The following is a 20,538-nucleotide window of genomic DNA, read 5'->3' as shown; positions in this document are numbered from 1 at the left end:
TCAGCAGAAGCCAGGAAAACAACTTTGTAGTAGTCAGAATGTTATCCTAATGTATATTGTTTACTTTATTGTAAATAATGGTGAGCAGTGGTCAATAAATAGTTTTATATTCCTTTAAAAAAAAAAAAAGAAAAAGGACAAACGTAAACTTACATAATTTCTGAGTGTAGAAAAAAAAACTAATGTTACAGTAGAGGATACAACCTGATGCTTATAGGGTGAATTGGGCTCAGAGGTATATTTTCTTTTTTCTCTTTTTGTCTTTTTAGTAACATAAAATGATTTTCCATATTTATAAAATACGGTATAATCCATATATTTCATACATGTATGCAATAATAGTACCAAATGAGAGTGACTAGCATTTCTGTTTCCTTAAACACTTATCATGTGGGGTGTGTGTGTGTGTGTGTGTGTGTGTGTGTTAGGAATCTCCAAATTCCTCTCTTCCAGTTCTTTACAAAATATATAACAAAGTTTTTAAAGTCCAGTCACCCTGCTGTTATAAAAACCAGAATTTATTCTTCCTGTGTAACTTAATTTTCTCCAATTTCCCTCTGTCACTCTCCCAGTTACAATTCCTTATCACTATTCTACTTCCTACTTCTATGAAATCTACTGTTTTAGCTTCCCCATAAGCATGGTGTACTTGTCTTTCCGTGTGTTGCTTAGTTGATTCAATGTAATGATTTCTGTATCACCCAAGTTGTTGAAATGACACGATTTAGTAATTTTTTAATGAATTAATAGTATCCAATGGTGTGTATATATCATTTTATTCATCTAATTCATCTTGGAAAACTTCAGTTGTTACTACTTTTTAGCAATTACAATATTGCCACATAAAAATCTAATTTTCTGACTTTTCCTGAAACTCAGAATTTGATTAAAATGTGCATATCCATAGGACAAAATTATCTGGATCTAAGTAATGGCATTCCTCTTTAAAAAGAGCATGAATTCTCAAATTCTACACAATAACCAAATAACTTATTAATTCATTGGTCACTATTCCCTGGACACTTAAGGCATTTGTTTGCAGCTTCCAAGATAAAGAAAGGTAGTTAATAATTTTTCTGAGTGATGAAAAGGAACAAACCAGAGTTGTCCAAAGAAAAACAACCAACAGAATGTATGTGACTTATATAACTTATTTTGAGAAATTTGCTTGCACATTTATGAAATCTGAGAAGTCCTATGATCTGCCATCTGAAGGCTGGAGAACCAAGGAAAGCTGGTATTGGAGCTCCAGTTTGAGGCTAAAAACCTGACTATCAGGAGTGCCAAAGTCCAGTCTGAGAGCACAAAATACTGGTATAACAGCTTATGTAGTCAGACAGATACAGAAAGTTATCCCTTCATTTGTATTTTTATTCCATTCAAGTCCTATGATTAGAGAATTCCCACTCATATGGGAGAGGATAATCTGCTGATTCAAATGTTAATCTCATCTAGAAACACCCTTAAGGAACATCCACAAATAATATCTATCCAAATCTCTAGGTACACTATGATCCTCTTAAATTGACAATTAAAATGACTCAGCATATATACATCATTTGTCAACTTGGCACCCACACATATCTCTTGAAACCCTGTGCTGTCTCCAGTGAAAACAGTAACAAAGACTGAGTATACATCTCAGTAGTAGGAGATCCTCCTAGCACCAAAAAGAAGAGAAAACTCAGTGAGATATCCCTATGTACCTATTAGTAAAATAAAGCGGAATTTAAGTAGTAAACCCTTCCCTATGGATGAAACTCCCAGATAAAAAATACATATAATGAAGACTATGAAGCTCAATAGCAGTGTTTGCTTAACATATAGTAGTAAGGCCTAGGTTACACCCACAACAACTTCCCAGATGACAGGCAAAGTCCTTGAGTGATATTTACTTTTCTCCAAGTCAATACATTTTATATTACATGATTAAATAAGAGAGAAGTAAATGATTCATGTATATATATATAAATAATATATATATATATATTTATATTTATATATATAAATAAGGAGGAAATATCCATGGAAATTACAGTCATTATAATTGGTCACATGGTCATAGCTGACCATGAAAATTACTTTCTTCCACTGTCCATTCTGTATTTGTCTTCAACGAGTGTCTCAGCTGGTTGTCATTTGTTACTTCTTCGTTCCTGAAGAGTCTGTGCCATTAATAGTCCTACTTAGGCTGAGTTGTACTTTTCCATTCATCTAATCATGGGGCCTATCAGCATTAAGGAATGTGCTAAGGGAGTTCCTGTTTTCCAGACCTACCCTTCTTTACCTCAGTTGTGGAGTCCCATATTCCCTTGGTAGTCAGCATCAATCATCCTAGTCAACATTGCAAATACTTTCATGGTCTGCTGATTTAGAGGCATGAGGCGCTCTAAAATGGCTGGGTGACAGGTAAATGAAATAATTATTAGGTCTCTTGGTAGAAGTATCTCCCTCTCTACCTAAGACTTTTAGGCCAACAGGAATGTTACAGGAACAAGGAGCAAAAGTTTTGTCAGTGAGTGACAAATGATAATGATGAGTAGTACTATTCCTATTTCTATGCTTTAATTGCTAGATTAATGAGTCCTAGATATCAGACAAATTGTAAAGTATTGTACAGTACTGTAAAATGAATGCTAATTCCGAGCAGCCTTCTAGAGATCTGTGCCCTATCTCTGCTCTATGACCTAGCTAAGCCTGTAACTGACCCTTCAGAAGATCATTCCACAATTGTGTCAATCCAACTGTTTCAGGATGGTGGAAAACATGGTAAAATCAGTAAATTCTATGTGTTGGCCTGTTGCTTCACTTTTCTTACAATGGAAAGTGTAGTGGGTTGGTAACTGGTGGTCAATTTGTTATACCCAGTTAAACTGAGCTAGTGCAGTGCTGAGTATGGGAGGCACACCTGAGAATTGTTACCAGAAGCATAAGAGACAGAAGTGGAGAAGCTCTTGAGAGGATGTTAGAAGCTGTTTGCATAAGGTTTTGGAGCTATTGGATGCTACTGGTTCTCTTGGACTATTCTGCTGGAGGACCTTGTCATGCTGACATTCCTGATGAACTTGGCTGTTCTTGTCAGAGGAGCTCAGGACATTGTCACTGAGAATGGCTATGGTTTATTTTGGGGGAGCTCTGGTTCTGACCTTGAACATCACTTCCTGGATCCACAGGGGAAGATAGCGAACTGCTCAGCCTCCTGGAGAAGCTTGTCATGTTAACGTTCTTGATGGGAACTCAGCTTTCCTCAACTTCAGAGGAGCTTGGTACCTCATTGTTGCTGAGGATGGCTGTGGTACTTTTGGCAAGAGTTCTGGTTGTTACCTTGAGCATTGCTTCCTGGCTTCAGTTTAGATCCTTCACTCTACTGGCACAGATTTTTTATCCTGTAGCTTCCACCAATGACCTTTGGGCCTTTCCAGCACAGACCAGTGAAACAAGCCTGCATGAGACATTGTTATGGGACCTAAACATCTAGTTGGACTTGTGGGAGGCATTTTTATGAGCTCAGCTGGATTCATGCAGGATACTACTATTAGGATAGAGGCCTTCAGCTGGATTCTTTAGTGTTTAGTGTGTAGACAGATTTCCTACACTCTTTGTATGTGATTCCTTGGGTGATTATAAAATAATCTTCAAAGAATGGAACTTAACAAAAAAAGTGTATACAGATGAGTGTCCATTTTGTATCTGTGTATTCAGGGTGGTGAGGATAGATATATAGTTACATTCTCTTAATGAATAGAGGGATTTGCTCTAATGGTGTTTGTAGATAGGATATCATGTCCACATCTTGTACAGCAATTAACCACTAGGAAGAATGTATGCAATGTGTTAATTATTGAAACTGTCCTACCAATTTGGTTTGAAACTGTCTCATTGTTATTTGTTTATCAATAAAATTATGGGAAAAAATAATAAATTTTAAAAAATAAAAGTCCTACTTCAAAAACAAAACAAAACAAAAAATTCAAAAAAAAACAGTCAGGATCAAGATGCTCTGCTACAAACTCAGTTTCTCACAGGAAACCAGAAATGCCCTCAACGCATCTTTAGGCCGTCAAAAAAAAAAATAAAGATTTCTATGACACAATATCAATCTTATGTCGGGTTATACACATACTTTTTCATATATGTGTGTGTGTATAAAAGATAGGGAAGAAGTAATATAAAGTCAGTGGGAAATGGAAATATACTTTTTAAAGTTTTTAATACTATCTTGTACAGCAATTAACCACTAGGAAGAATGTATGCAATGTGTTACTACTGAAACTGTCCTACCAATTTGAAAAAATAAATAAATGAAATTTGCTTCTAAAAAAATAAATAAGTTTATAAAATATGTCCTTATTGTATTGTTCCCCTTGTAAAAACCCCAAACCATGATCAGAAGCAATATTCTATATAGTATCATAATGGGGGGCAAGTCATTCTCTAAATCTGCAGTGGTACTTATGAAAGAAATATAATATGCAGGAAAGAAAAAATCTATATCCAAAGTGTCTATTCTAGTAAAGAAAAATTATGTCCTTGCCATCATATAAACAGTGATCAACCTAACAAAAGTCGATGTGGTAATGGTTCCATATTGTGGGCTCTGTGTTGTTCTCTGCCGCTGGCACACTGGGATGTAGCTGTAGCTATGACTGGGTTGGCCCTCCTAAATAGAAGGTGTTATGGCTTAGCCCATGGATAACCTCCATCCCAGCTACACATCCCCTTTTGTCCATAACTACACAGGAATGGCTAGAAAAAGAGCCTAACTTGTATCAATAGCAAAGGTACTTCTACCATCTTGATTATTAAAATATTTCTCTGTTGTGTGCTATACTCTGAATGTTTATGTGCCCACCCCAAACTCATATATTGAAATCTTAATCCCCAATATGGATGATACTAGGAGGTGTATCTTTGGAAAATGTTTAGGCTTTGAAGTTGGGGCACTCATTGACAGGATTAGTGTCCTTACAAAATTTTCTTTCCCTTTGCACCATACCATGTAATGACATGGTAAGATGGTGCTACTTATGAAATAAGTCCTCTCAAGCACTAAAAGTGCCAATATCTTTACCTTGGACATTCAAAACAGGAATAAATAAATACAAAAATTTGTTGTTTAAAAGCTACTCAAGCTTTGGTATTCATTATAGTAGTGCCAAGGGATTAAGATCAGCCTTTGGTGCACACTCAGATGAGACACTGACATCTCCATGCTTTTTGCCCATTCAGAGAGGTCTGTCCATATCCCTCTTCTCCAGATTTCCTTGTCTCCAATTTTCCATATATCTTCTTTTGAAGACCTAAACATCAGCCCAACTACTGGCCACTGCCCATAAGGTGATATATAATCACGACTGGCCATTTCTCCATCCAAGTGGTGAATGGCCAGGTACACTACTCAAAGTTCTGCTCAGTGGAAGGATTTCCTTTCAAAGCTGTCCTTCAAATGTATCACAGAAAGGTGCTGTGGTGATACAGCTGTGTACTCTCAAGTAATGCCTGCATATCATGGAGAATCATCTGTAAACCAAGCCTGAGTCTTCTCTTCCTCAATCAAATGATCATCTCAAATTCCTGATGAGGCTATAAGTACAAGACTAGTTGAGAAAGGTGTATAATAGGAGTCAGGGCCATGCACAACTGGACTATGTTTTCATGTAACTTATTGCACCTTCAGAGTTTGCTCAGGCCTGATCAAATATGTACCATTTCCATTTGATTAAGAATCTTTGCTGTACATGTCCAAATTTGTTTTGGGGGATAAAACCTAGATCATGATGTGCAACTCAGACCACATGGTAACTTCTTGGGCCATGGTTAAGCATTTAGTCTATACTGGGAACCATCAGAAGCCCCAGGGTCCTGGGGAGAGAGCTCAGTAGGACAAGTGCTTGCCTGGCAAGTGCAGGGTCCTGAGTACAATTCCCCCATGTAGCAAAAAAAAGCCCCAGAAGTATATCTCAGAAAGAAGAGTTACCTGTGGAAACTTTGCTCCAAACACATGAAGGACCTGCACTACAATTCACCCATGAGGGTCTGCCAAGGACTCTGACACATCAAGCACTTTTGTGTCTGCTGGATCATATGGCCCAAGACACCTAGTCCTGTTGCAGAGCCAGCTTTTGTTCTGGGCCCCAGTCAAAATTAGCAGACTTCAAGTCATTCAGTAAATGTCAAGAGTATCATGCTCAAATGAAGATGTTTTCTTCAAAATCCAAGAAGTCAAAGCAGGGATTGTACCTCTTCTTTTGTTTTATAATGTATCCTTCATCTTAGAAAAAATAGCTTAACATGTCCCACATCACCAGACTCTTAGAAATTTTACTGATGTAGAAAGCTGTTAAATTATTTTGGATTTTTCATCCTGTGCCACATAATTGTTTTGCCAATGAGTGTAGAATAATTGCTGCTACTTTCTCACTAGATCAAATCATCATCGCATCATCAATGTAATGGATTAGTATGTTTTCTTATGGAATAGAGAAATGATTGAATTCACTGCAAACTAAATTGTGATGTAGTACAGAAGAGTTAATATACTCCTGAGGTAGCAGAAAGTAAATTGCCTGTCATGGGCTTAATGGATAGGGACAGAGATAAAGTTATTTGTGAGAAAATAGCTGCATATCAGGTACCAAAGAATATTTTAATTTAGTGAAACAATGCAACTATATCTGGTACAGAAGCTGCAGTTGGACTTACCATTTGGCTATTCTCAAAGATATGTGTGCCTTATACACAGGCCAAATACCCTAGTTACATGAGAAATATGTTAGCAATGATCACCTCAATTTCTTCTAAGTTCTTCACGATGCCACTATCTATGCAGTCCCTCAAGGAATGTAATATTGATTTGGCTTGTATTTTCTGAAGTAGAGTAAGTTCTACTGTCTTGCCCTTGGCTTTTTCCAGTATGCCAGAATTCACTCTACAGGTCAGGAACAATTATGAAGATTCTGTCAGCTTCTAAGTATGTCTTCCCCAATTATGCATTCTGGACACTAAAAAAATATCAGCAAAGGCATTGGCTACCCATTAGACAGACTGTGGGTCAGACCAGAGCTTAAAAATCACATTGATTACCTGGCCTCCATAAGTTCCAACTCTGAAGTTGGTGGACAATACTCACTCTGGTAGATCATATTGAAGTTTTAGTTCTCCTGGAATTAGTTTAGAGCCAGTACCCAGTGTTTTTCTAAAGAGCTGCTTATTTCCTTCTTCTTGGGCCTAAATTACCTTGATTAAAGACCAGAAGTACTTTTGGTAAAGGCTGGGCAAAAGATTAACAATATAAAAGTTTAACAATTTTGGAAGCAACCTGAGGTCTTTCCACAAGGGATCTGATGATCACTACTTCACTCATGGTGTATCTGGGAGTTCAATGAAAGGCTATGACTGTTTTCAGGATTGACGATAGACTTTCATTGCCTTAACTGTGTCAGTCACTTTCGCCTCCCTAGGACAAAATACCCAATATCCAGGATTTATCGGAAGAGAGGTTTATTTTGGCTCACAGTTTCAGTGGATTCAGTCTATAGTTGGCTGCTTCTAAGGCAAAATCACTACGGAAGAATGGTATGGGAGAGAAAATCTTTAGACCACATAGCTGCTAGCAAACAAAGAAGAGAGGAGCTGGGAGTGGAAATACACCCTTCCAAGTCATGCCCACAGTGACCTGCCCCTTACCACCAGTTCCTGCCTCTGAATGTGATACTTTGGAAATGTTTTATATTTAAACCATAACAGTTGACTTAGAACCTTTCTGCTTCTACAGATAGCTTCCTTCATATTTCATTTCTGGAAGTGAAGATTAACTAAAGCCATAGTTGTGGATGAATCAGACTATTCTGACTGCTACTTTTATTCTACTGTACATAATGAGAGCCATTCCTACCTTGTTTTTAGTGGTTTATTGCCACCTCATGACTGGTGCCACCACAGGATCCAACTACACCTATTGCATTTAGGTTTCCCAAATTAGTAACTATAATTCCCACTGTGAAGTCTGGCCTATAAAGAAGAGCAATCATAGAACTCTTCAAGCATGCTGGTGTTCCCTGCACAAATGTGCCTCTCCTAGTATTGGAAAAGTATGTCTTACAAACCTTCTTAATGTAAGTGAATAGATCTTAAATGGCAAAGTCACCCTAACATGTCAATCTCTTTTAGACTTGAAATCCTTCCTCTACATTAAATCAAAACAGATTTGAAATTTCCAATTAATTTACTGTGAGGTACTTTGTGGCTCATGTTTCAAATAACCAACGAAACTATTAGCACCTTTTCTACCTTCCTTAGATGCAACATTAAATGCAAAATGCCTGCTTAGTAGGACCATATCAATATTTTCTTTTATATCTAATTTTATGTTGTTTCAACAATTATTTTATGCCCATTATTATCCATTTGCATATGTATTCCCTGCATTTCTGCTTGTATAAGCTATAAAACTCAAATTCTTTTGGATTGTATTGTGTCTTCTCATGAGTCATACTGTGTACCTCACCTTGTCAAGCCTGCTAATGCTTCAGTCTAATTGTAGGTCTGGAAACAAAATGTGGTAGGTATTGAGGAGAATCAGTATTTTCTTGCATGGTGGCCTAAGGTTCCCCTGGCAATGCAAGATTACACACTTCAGACAGAAATGGAGAATCAAGTGGCAGTGGCAATTTTTGAAGCTGCTTCCACTTGAAGTAGAGTGGCCTCTTACTTTAGTAAAAGGTTAAAGATTTACACAATCTGAAGAGAAAACAGAGTATGGTGGCTTCTTTTTCTAAGAAAGAAAGTTTATCAGAGCCTGTTGCCTCCACATCCCTGAATTGGTCATGGTCTTCTCTTACATATCCGTCATAAATTATAGATCCTAGTCTTTTCCAGTGAGTATATGCCCTACATGACTAGGAATTGCATGCATAATTCAGTTATTCCCAAGATGAAATTCTATATTTGAATTTTACAATTTCAATCTTGTGGTTAAGAGAGGCATCTTCTTCAGAAGACCACAGATTTTATGTCATTTATATGGCAATTGAGCAGGAAATTCAAATCCCTAAGTTCATCCTATTCTTTTACCACTTGTAATAGAGTCATTAATATCTTCAAATCCTTTCAGATCAGAAAGCCAATTCCAGAATCTGTAGAATGAATACCAAAAACTCAGTATATTTCTCTTCCTCTGAAACCACTCTAACTACCAAATGTGTGTTACTCAGGGTTCTCCAACGAAAGAGAAACAGTAGGAGATTATTAGCTTAGACAATTATGGAGGCTGAGACACTCTACTATCTACCACTGAATGCTGCAACCTCAAGAAAAGTGGTATAGCCCCAAAATGAGCATAAAGGCCTAAAAATCAGGAAAACTGACAATGTAAGTTTTATTCTAAGTTGAAAAATCTGAGAAACAGACAGGTAATGGTGTAAGTTATAGTCCAAGTATGAAGGCCTGAGAACTAAGGTCCTAGGCTGTTTAAGTCCAAGTCTAAGGGCAAAAGACTGATGTCTCTACTCATACATGTATTGAGAGAGAAAAAAATTCTCATTTTCTCTGGCTTTTTGTTCAAGTCCTCATTAGACAGGTTGAAGCCAGCCCACAGTGCAGAAGACAATATGCTTTTCTGGGTATCAATTCTTGCCAATTTCCTCTGGAAATACCTTCATAGATATAATATAACCAGATATAATATTTATCTAAATACCTAAGCAACCCCATTAAATTGACACATAAAATTAAACACTGTACAATTCAAAAAATAAAGTGATGATCATCCTATGCCAAAAGAATTATGAATACAGTGCCCCTAAAACCAGAGAAAGCTTGGAGTATTGAGAACAGAGAGGTAGCTAAAGTAATTGGAGTATAATAGGTTGAGAGTGGCACAAGGTAGGGTGAAAGAGATGGTCAGAGGCTAAATAATGCAGTTATGGTGGAAGCTGGATTTTATTGTAAGTATTTTGGAAAGAGTTTTAAGTTGATAGTAGTACATTGCAATGTGGTTTGTACTATGATAGATTACTCAGATTCCCTGTATAGTAAGAACTGTGGGGGACAAGAATGAGGGTGCAGTGATCAATTATGCAACTACTGTAGGTGTCTAAAGAGATAATGATGACTTCAACTATGGCTGTTGCATTGACAGTATTTTTTAAAGCATGATAAAAGCATGAAACATGTAAGTGCCTTTCTCTTTCTCCTTCACTTGATATCACATTTGTGGTCACACACTCCCCACTGGTAGAAATAAACACAAAACTTCGCTGGTTGAGCAGTCTATTTTATTGAGACTTCTATGTGCTTCTTAGATATACATTTTAGGTGAAATGATATTATTATATCTTAGCACAAATTTTTCATAATTTTAGTTTTTACACTTAAGTAATAATCACCATATGCAGCAATATTATATCAATGAACATAGAGAAAATGAGAAAGAAGGAGAATATCTTTAATCTAAGGTAAAGAAAAAAAAGAAAGGAGGGAAAGAATGAGATAGGAGGTATTATTTTTTAAACATCAGTCTTATGGAATGAATAGAATCCCTGAACTAAAACGATAGAAAACCTATCTAGGTCACAGCACTATCATTCACTTGCTGTGTGATCTTGAACAACTCATGGGATGTATCACTTCTTTATCAATGAAATGGTCAGTTGATCTAATTATTCTTGGACATCTATTCTTCAAATTATTTTTCCTAGAACCATGCTGCCATTTTGTGGGGATTTTACTTACTTCATAAATTCTGGTGCAAGATAAGGATGTCCTCTAAAACCACTCCTATTCAATGTAGTTCTGGAACCATTAGATAAGAGAAGGAAATAAAAGGAACAAGAATAGGTAAAGAAGAAGTTAAATTATAATTATTTGCAGAAAACATGGTACTTTACTTGAAAGACACAACACACTCCACCAAGAAGCTACTAGAATTAATACAGAAATTCAGTAGCAGAGCAGGTTATAAAGTCAATACCCAAAAGTCAATAGCATTCCTCTACACAGACAACAAACTCACTGAGGGGGAAATTATAGAAACAACACCTTTTACAATAGCACCGAGGAAAATGAAATACCTTGAAATTAATCTAACTAAAGAAATCAAAGACCTTTTCAAGGGAAATTACAGCACTCATAAAAAAGAGATTGTAGAGGATTTCAGAAAATGGAAAGATATACCATGCTCCTGGATAGGAAGAACCAACATTGTGAAGATGGCCATACTCCCAAAATTGGTGTAGAGATTTAATGCAATCCCTCTCAAACTACCACCAACATACCTCTCACAGCTAGAGAAATCATTCCTAAAATTTATTTGGAACCAGAAAAGACCTAGAATAACAAAGGAAATCTTGGGCAATAAAGACAAGGCAGGAGGCATTACAATACCTGACTTCAAATTATACTACAAGGCTACTGTGATAAAAATCAGCATGGTACTGGCAACAAAATAGACCTGAGGATCAATGGAATACATTACAAGACGCTGAAGCCCCTACTAACACACTCAGCTACCTTATCTTTGACAAAGGGGAAAAACATACTCACTGGAATAAAGAGAGCCTCTTTAACAAATGGTGCTGGAAAAACTGGCTCTCTACATGCAGAAAACTAAAACTTGACCCAGATCTAGCACCATGCACTAAGCTAAAGTCAAAATGGATTAAAGATCTAAACATTAAAACAGAGACACTAAATCTCCTGGAAGAGAAAGTAGGAGGAACTCTTGAAGACATAGGGGTAGGCAAAGAGTTTATGAACAAAAATCAAAACACACGGGAAATACTTGAAAGAATTAACAACTGGGATCAGCTCTTACTGAGAAGTTTTTGGACGTCAAAAGAAATTACCAGCAAAGTGAAAAGACAACCCACAAATTTGGAAAACATCATGACAAATAAGTACTCAGACAAAGGTCTGCTCTCTAGAATCTATAAAGAACTAAAAACCACTAGGGACACAAAATTTAAAGTCCCATTCCAGAAATGGGCATCTGAGATGAGCACGCAATTCTCAGAGGATGAAATTAAAGAAACGAATAAATATATGAAAAAAATGCTCCACATCACTAGCCATTCGTGAAGAGCAAATTAACACAACATTGAGATATCATCTCACCACAGAAAGAATAGCTATCATAAAGAAATCAACCAACAACAAATGTTGGAGAGGCTGTGGAGAAAAAGGAACCCTTCTCCACTGCTGGTGGGAACGTAGACTGGTGCAAGCATTATGGAGATCAGTGTGGAGACTCCTTAGAAAGCTTGGACTGGAAATCCCATTTAAACCAGCTATTCCTTTACTGGGAATTTTCCCAGAGGATCTGAAAATATCATATCATAATGATATTTGTGTGCCTATGTTTATAGCAGCACAATCTGTGACAGCCAAATCTTGGAAACAACTAAGATGCCCATCACCTGAAGAATGGATCAAAAAGATGTGTATTTTTATACAATGTAGTATTACTCAGTGATAAAGAATGATACACTCGAATCCTTTATTGAAGTGGATGCCATTTGAAGATATACTCGTAAGTGAAATAAATCAGACACACATGTGTAAATATTGTATAGTTTCCCTAGCATAAGAACTCAAAAGAAGAAATACAAATAGAAAGGTATCATACAAGTAAAAGGAAAACAAGAACTCGAGGACTAACTAAGAGACTGAAAGGAGAAGAGCTAGGAAACATGACAGTGACAAGCCATACAGTTATCGGTAGAAGATGGGCAAGGCAATGATCCTGAGAATCTTTGGAAGAATTTTTAATCTAGCAGTTAATTGGAAAGATTCTCACCCTGACTAACTATATACACTGACACCCATGAACTAAGCAACCACACTGAAGATGGCAGTTTGTAATAGTAGGTTCATGCTTGGAGTGCCTGTCATTCTGGTCTTCTGAATACAGGCTGCTTGTCATGAAATGCTAGTTGCTGCTGTGCTGTCTCTCGGGTAGATGACTGTTCAAAAACAAGGGGGTGGTGAATGAAGGCAGGAGAAAGGAAAGGGAATTTTGTGGGACTGTCCTGCTACAAGGTTGTATATGGTTAGATTTTTGGACTTATGTGTAAACAGAAGAATTACATAATTCTCTATGCCTATTTTTAAAATATATTCTAATTTTTAAATGTTTTCATCATACCCTATAGGGACTTAAAGTTCAACATATCAATACTTGATGAAAAATACCTGTTCCATGTTATGCCTGAGATGTTTGATATTCAGACAGATAGTGAGGTTAAGCTTCACAGCCTAGGTTGTATGGTAATAACAATGAGCTTCTCTTATGGAGGGTTAGCAACCTAAGTTTGCAGACCAAAATCAGAGAAAAAGGAGGGCTGCAAGGAAAGCCAACATTTTGGCCGTAGCCTTCTAAGGTCAATTAACACTCAGGACATATGAGAACTTGTACTGTAACGTCTTGTAACTCGGCAGTGTCCCAAATTTTCTGATCAAGGAGATTATGGGACCAAAGAGGAAAGTGATCGATGATATAGAGTGAGTCACATGGAGAGAAAACATTCTCTCAGTCTTTCACAGAGAGCACATTGGCCAAGCAATGGTCGTGACTCATCCACATGGCTGACACTGACAAAGGTTCTACAATCTGAGGTACAGGATCTCAGGATAAATACTGAGGGGATTTCACTGACCTTATCAGACCCAAAAGCTACAACTCTTGTTGCATAAGTCCTGCTTTACCTTGGTCTTAACCATCCAGCAGAAAAGTATAAAAACAAAGTATAAGAAGTAAAACCATGCTGTTATGTTGAGCTGTGGGGGACTCAGGTCAACAATTTCTGACATTGCCAGTGAAGCGGAAGACCCAATATACTATTATGGACTACTGGACTCTTTTAGAATATTTTTCTGGCTTAACACACCTATAGTTATCAAATAACAGAACTAAACAAAAAAGGTGGTACAGATGAATGTCCATTTTGTATCTGTGTATTCAAAGTGATTAGGATAGATATATGGTTACATTCTCTTAGTGAATAGAGGGATTTGTAATAGTGTTTCTAAACAGGATATCATGTTCGCATCTTGTACAGCAATTAAGCAGTAGGAAGAATGTATGCAAAGGGCCGGTTAGATGGCTCAGTGGTGTAAGTGCTTCCCTGGCAAGCGCAAGGACCTGAGTTCAATCCCCGGTTCCACCAAAAAAAAAAATAGTGTTTGGACAGGATATCTTATTCAGCAAAAAGTATAAACATGAGGTATTAAAGCCATATTAATATGCTGAGCTTTAAAAGACTGAAGTCAGCAACTTCTGACATTGCCAGTCCTGAGGATAACCCACAACTATTACGGTCTACTGAACTATATTGGATTATTTTGCTGAATTCATGCACCCACAATATTTGAGTGACAATGGAATGCCCATCTCTGACAAAACTAAACAAAAAAGGGGGATATAAATGAAGGTCCATTTTGTAGTCAAAAATATATATATACCTGTATATACAAAATAGTTAGGGTAGACATACAGCTACTTTCTCTTAGTTCAATGAGAAGAAAGATTTGTGCTAATAGTGTTTAGACAAGATATCATGTCTGAATCTAGTACTATGAATAACTACTACAAAGGCAGAAATATGCAATGTATTAATTAATTACTGTCCTACTAACCTGTTTTGAAACTGTCTCATTGCTACTTCTTTCTCAATAAAATTAATTAAAAAAAAGAATATGCAATGTGTTAATTATTGAAACTGTCCTACCAATTTGGTTTGAAGCTGTCTCATTGCTATTTGTGTCTCAATAAAATTATGGAAAAATATAAAAAATCTAACTTTGAAAGTAAGAAAAATAAAAATTAAAAATAAATAAATAAATTCTAACTGCTGGCGACAGGATATAAATTATGAGTCCCTATTTTCAGATAGAAACTTTGGAATAAATAGGCTAAGTGATCTCTCAAGATGACTAAAACATTTGTTAGTAGATTTATCATACAAAATCACATGTCAGATGTCCAAATATCAAACTTTTCCACTTCCCCAAAAGATGCTTTCAAGGTTGATCCAACAGGGAAATAATACACAGCACAATTATAATTATCTTTTGCTTACCAACATGAGGCTACGTTTCCCTACCTTTAGTCAGTATATAGTCATCCACATACACTAGTAAGATCTAAGGTCTTACATTGTGCCGTAAAAATGCTAACCTCCTTATTTTTCCTATAGCTGTACGATTCTGTGACCGGTGCCACCTGATCAAGCCAGACCGCTGCCACCACTGTTCTGTCTGTGCCATGTAAGTGACAGACATACTTTCCCTTGGCTTATCTTGGACATGGATCACAAAATGACTGATCATAACATGTAATACTAACTAGATAAGAGCATCTCCTTTATTTCATGAGAAGCACATGCTAAACAGCATCATATGGGTAGATAATGATTTAAACTGTTCTAAAGATCAAGAAATAAAATCACATTAAGAAATAAGCTGTATTTCAGAACAATTTAGTTTATGGACTTATTGTGAAGAGTTCTCATGTGTATCATACCCATTTTCCCCAATTATTAATACCTTCTATTACTGTGATACATTTGTAACAGTTCATGAACCAATATTGATACCGTTTTTAACAAGTCTAGTTTTCCCCTAATTTCTTTTCTGTTTTAGGATCCCACCCAGAATACCATGTTACACTTAGTGGTCTCCTTAGCTTCTCAAACTTGTAACAATTTCTCCAACTTTAATTTATTTTTGATGATCTTGACAGCTTTCAGTATTAATTATCAGGCATTATGTAGAATATCCCTCAACTGGGATCTGTTTAATCCTTTCTCACAACTGATAAACTGAGGTAATGTAACTTAGGGTGAAGATCATAAAGTGCAGTTCTCATTATATCATATCAAGACTACATATAAGCAAGACTTAATCACTGCAATGTTAGTCTTTATCATCTGGTTCAGACTGTATTTTACAAGTTTCTCAACTGTAAAAATATTAGCCACACTCCCTTTTGTATCATACTCTTTGAATGAAAGTCACTGCACAGCCCATAGAAAAGGATATGAAATAAAAGCATGTAAAGTTACATTCCACCTCCTTAAAGGTGGAACATCTTAAGTTATTTGGAATTTTTCTGCATGGAAGATGTGTCTCTTCTATATGTATTCATCTTTCCAATCATTTATTTATGTCAACATAGAGACTTGGATATTCATTTTCTATTTTGTATTATAAACAAATACTGTTTTATATTTTTGTGATTCTAGCTTTTCTACCTTTGAATCTGAGTTCATTGGCACATTCCTGTAATACCAACACTCAGGAGACTGGCAGGAGGGTCATGAGTTTGAGACCAGCCAGGGCCACATAGTGAGACCCTTTCTAAAAGCAGAACAAAGTTGTTCCAACTTTGTTAAAACCTCCTTTTTGTGTTGCTGCATATACTCTTGATCTTTTTTTTCCTTCTTGTTTTATTTTACTTTTTTGGTGTCAGGAATTGAATTCAGGACCTTCTGCTTGCCAGTCAGGCACTGTGCCACTGAGCTCAGTGGACCCAACCTTTCCTTTTGAGTGCTTATTCCACCTCTATTTCTCTTAACTTTGATTCAAACACAGGCTGCAACCATATATATTTTTTGTATTTTATTAAACTGATTATTGAAAAAAACTAGAGGAGACATCACTGTACCAGTAACATAGAGTTCCTGATCTCTTTTAAAAGCATGTGACTTGCTGCCAGCAAAATCCTGTGAATTGTTGTAATTACCTCATGCTAGGAATTACTGAGGACACAATAGTGTTTTTGTCACTATGGACATTTGGGAATGCATTTACTGAAACAATATAAAAAATACTAGTGAAAGCTTGAATTAAACTTTGAAGTATTGCTCAATTTCTTTCTATAGCTTCACTCATTGCACTTTGTTTTGTTCAATTTGTAGGTGTGTTTTAAAAATGGACCATCATTGCCCTTGGTATGTCTTATTTGTTTTTATCCTGAAAAATGTCAAAGTTGATAAGTCTAGCCACTTTCCTAAGCAGAGTTGTAACTTGCCTCTTTCAGTCACCAGAATTCATTGGGATTTGTATTTGTGTTAGGGGACAGGGGGTAAACATTCTACCAAAAATATGGTAGTGACTTTCTGGGCTCCCAAAAGTAGCCTACTGAGCCTAGTAGCCTCATGCCTTTAACTTTGGCAATTGAGCATAGTGATGAAATACAGCAAAGCACTTCTCCTCTTCTACAGCACATAATTCATTACTGTTTTTAGTTGGCATGATGTTTGAAATATTCTAAGTTATTCATCAATTTTCCAAAAATGTTATGCCTGGCCCAGAGTACCAGCTTGAAATCACCTAATTAAGAAGAGAACATGGCACAACTGGACCAAGCATAGCTACTAATGGTTTAATAAGTATTTAGGAACCAAAATCTGCCTTGCTTGGGGTGTTCAGGAACTAGTTCATAGCTATTAGATAAGCCAGGTGTTTCTGTGGCTGTGAATAAAATGAGAAACAAGTGAGAGGTGAACATTTTTTCTGTTCTGTTCTTATTAATAATCTCCTGGCTCTGTTGGGTTTCTGCCTGACACATCATGAAGCAGCAGGACCAACATGCTTCCATTGCTCAGTCCTCTTAAGTATCAGTATGTTCTCAGTTGATAGGTCCTGATTTCAATTTAGTTTTTCTTTTTTTTTTTTTTTAGGGTTAATAACTGCATTGGATTTTCCAACTACAAATTCTTCCTTCAATTCTTAGCTTACTCTGTTCTCTACTGCCTGTACATTGCTACAACAGTCTTCAGCTATTTCATCAAATACTGGAGAGTAAGTTTGTTTTTAATGTTCTAAAGGGCCTCCTCTGAAAAAATGCACACCACTACAGTTCATGACATTATGCACTCTATATCTTTGTACATTTTGAAATAGCTACTACTGGAAAAAACAGGTGGGAAGACACTTGAATACTCTGAGATTTAAGAAACAAAGATTCTAATTAAGCAATTTTCTGTCAATTATGACAGTCTTGTTAAGGCTTTCAAAAACCTAACCACTCGATTCCTACTAATTCAAGATTTCAGCCCTTGAGTTTTTTAAAACCCACATCTTACCAATTAGTTATTTGAAAAATGTTGAAAGTAACTCTAAATCTTTAGTTTCTGAGAAAAAGACTAACAAAACACTATGATGCTAGCAAATAGTACCTAATTCGAAATTCAAAGGAGAGTTGTAAAATTTCTACTGGAAAGAAAGATATACTGACTCACCTTCACATATGACCAAAATAAAATGGAGAGTCTTTTTTGAACATTTTGTGACAAACACTGTGTTCTGAATTAGGCAGACTTGGATCTAAATACTGACTCTGTTACTTGCTTCACTGCCTCATTACCAACATCAAATAAAACAGATGTTGAAAATGCTTTTTCTTTCAAAATGTGATTTTAATATTTATAATAAAATCATGAGAAATCTTGCTTTCATCTTTTTCCTACTTGGAAATAGCAATCATACCCATTTATTTCAAAACTAAAGTTAAAGCAGATTTTCCATTCCCATGTGTGTATAGGGCCTGGCAGAAGTATAAAGAAATATATTATTTTAAATTTCATGACAATGGATTCCAGAAGTTATCCCCTCCCCACAAGGCTAGCACTGTTATTAATATATCCATAATGAGAGCTATCCAAAGAGAACCTAAATAATAAAAGATGAATGTGGGCATATGTAGTAGTTATTACATTAAGAATTGCACAAGAACCTGTATGGTTGGAACATCTCACTTTAGCTGGAGAAGTAAAGTTTGAGGTAAAGAAGAAGAATCCTACAGACAGAACATAAATTGTAGTAAACTCGAAAAAACAAGAAAAAGATAAGGTAGTGAGAAACTAAATAGCTCAGAATATTTAAATTAAGTGTTTTATTCCTTCCAAGGTAGAAAATATAGTGTAGGTAATTATAATGACACATGCTTTCCGTTTCCCCTTCAACTTGCTTAATGATTCAGATATTTAATAACATTAGGAATCAATAGTTACATCATAGATACAAAAAGTCTTCAAATAAGAGGCATAAACTATAAGCAGAAATAAACTTTTCTCAGTTTTCTCTACATAGAAAATATTTCACAATGTTATACATCTCAATATCTTTCTTCTTTCGTATCTTCCCACAATATAAGGTCTATTATCTATTGCTCAGCTTTTCATGACCTGTTTAGCATTCCACCCACATGTTGTGCTATTGTAAAAGTGAAAAATAATTGCTACATACAGTCATCAGGCAAAGTGTCAGCCTTGATATTTGCTATAGACCTTAGTCCTTCATACAGTAGGCCACTGTTTAAGAGCCATCCTTTACCTTCCTAACAAAATAAACAATATTACTTTTCACCCATTTTTACCTTTAACCCTCCTAGTCAGAGAGTAACCAAATGCCATAATGCCAACCAGGTGTTGTGTGTTTTATTTCATTCTTGATAGATGATTTTTGGTTATGAATTAAAAACCAGAAATGTGCCAGATTTGCAAGCAATACCAGGGGTGAATATAACCTTGTCCTTTTCCTATTCCTTCAGCTTTTCTCCACAATAGCCTAGGTCATGCCTGACATATGAGTGAGGAAGAAACATGTGTTTGTTTGCCTTCACATTGAAAATGGCATTGATAGTTTAAGGAAATGCTTCTTTACAGTCTCTCCAGCCAGGGCACACTTTAGTGTCATTTAAAAATAGCTTTCTTAGCTTCAATTGAGACTCTCCTTAAAATGAAGAGTTAGTGCCTTGTATTTTTAAAGTCATTACCAAGCAAACAAACTCCATGTATCAAGGAGACAAACTGTACTTCTAAGAATAGCTACCTCTATTTGTATGGTACTTTACAGTGTTTGAAGTCCTTTCGATCCATTACTTTATCTAATTCTCACCACAACCCTTTGAAGTAGACAAAATAGGAATTATTCATCTCAGTCAAAGATGGTAAAACTGAAGCTCACAATGGTTAAGTAACTTTCTTAGGATCACCTAGCTTATAAATTTCAAAATCAGGACTAGAACCTAAGTCTGACCCTAAGCCCAGTGATCTTATATACTGTAACATGTTCTACTGTCCACTATGGTCCCATAATAGATAAGCTTTATTTCCTTTGGGATAAAGAATTTAAAGACCATAAAATTATTTCTTTCCTCTCACTGTGAACAATAAGCTTATAGAAGATTGATTTTTACCTATCACACCAGAACCATGAATCTCCTAACAGAAGCTATGAATTATTTTACAAACCTGATAATGACAATATTCTATTAATATTCTTCTGAACTGACTCTGGTGATTATTGGTTCAATGATTTAGTTTGTTATCCCCTGAGATGGTATTTTTATATTAACTTTATTGAGAAAGAAGTAGCAATGAGACAGTTTCAAAACAGGTTAGTAGGACAGTGACAATAATTAATACATTGCATATTGTTGTTTTCATAGTAGTTATTCATAGTACAAGATGTAGACATGATATCTTGTCTAAACACTATTAGTTCAAAACTTTCTTTTTTTTAAATTTTTTATTTATT

At 36.0% G+C, this 20,538-nt stretch overlaps 1 protein-coding gene across 3 annotated transcripts in view; it reads left to right on the top strand.

The window, feature by feature from the left end:
• Positions 1-20,538, top strand: part of Zdhhc15 (zinc finger DHHC-type containing 15) — a 215,736-nt gene that overhangs the window by 167,722 nt on the left and 27,476 nt on the right. For all 3 annotated transcript variants that reach the window (XM_004647319.2, XM_023707590.1, XM_023707589.1), the window contains 3 exons: positions 15,192-15,261; positions 16,914-16,946; positions 17,679-17,799. In XM_004647319.2, coding sequence (XP_004647376.1) covers positions 15,192-15,261; positions 16,914-16,946; positions 17,679-17,799 — 224 coding nt within the window. The remainder of the gene's footprint in view (positions 1-15,191; positions 15,262-16,913; positions 16,947-17,678; positions 17,800-20,538) is intronic.

The sequence above is a fragment of the Octodon degus genome, unplaced genomic scaffold (assembly GCF_000260255.1).
Source record: "Octodon degus isolate 3935 unplaced genomic scaffold, OctDeg1.0 scaffold00301, whole genome shotgun sequence".
Lineage (NCBI taxonomy): Eukaryota > Metazoa > Chordata > Mammalia > Rodentia > Octodontidae > Octodon > Octodon degus.
Note: the sequence above shows the minus strand (reverse complement) of the source record. Positions and strands in the feature narration are given on the sequence as shown.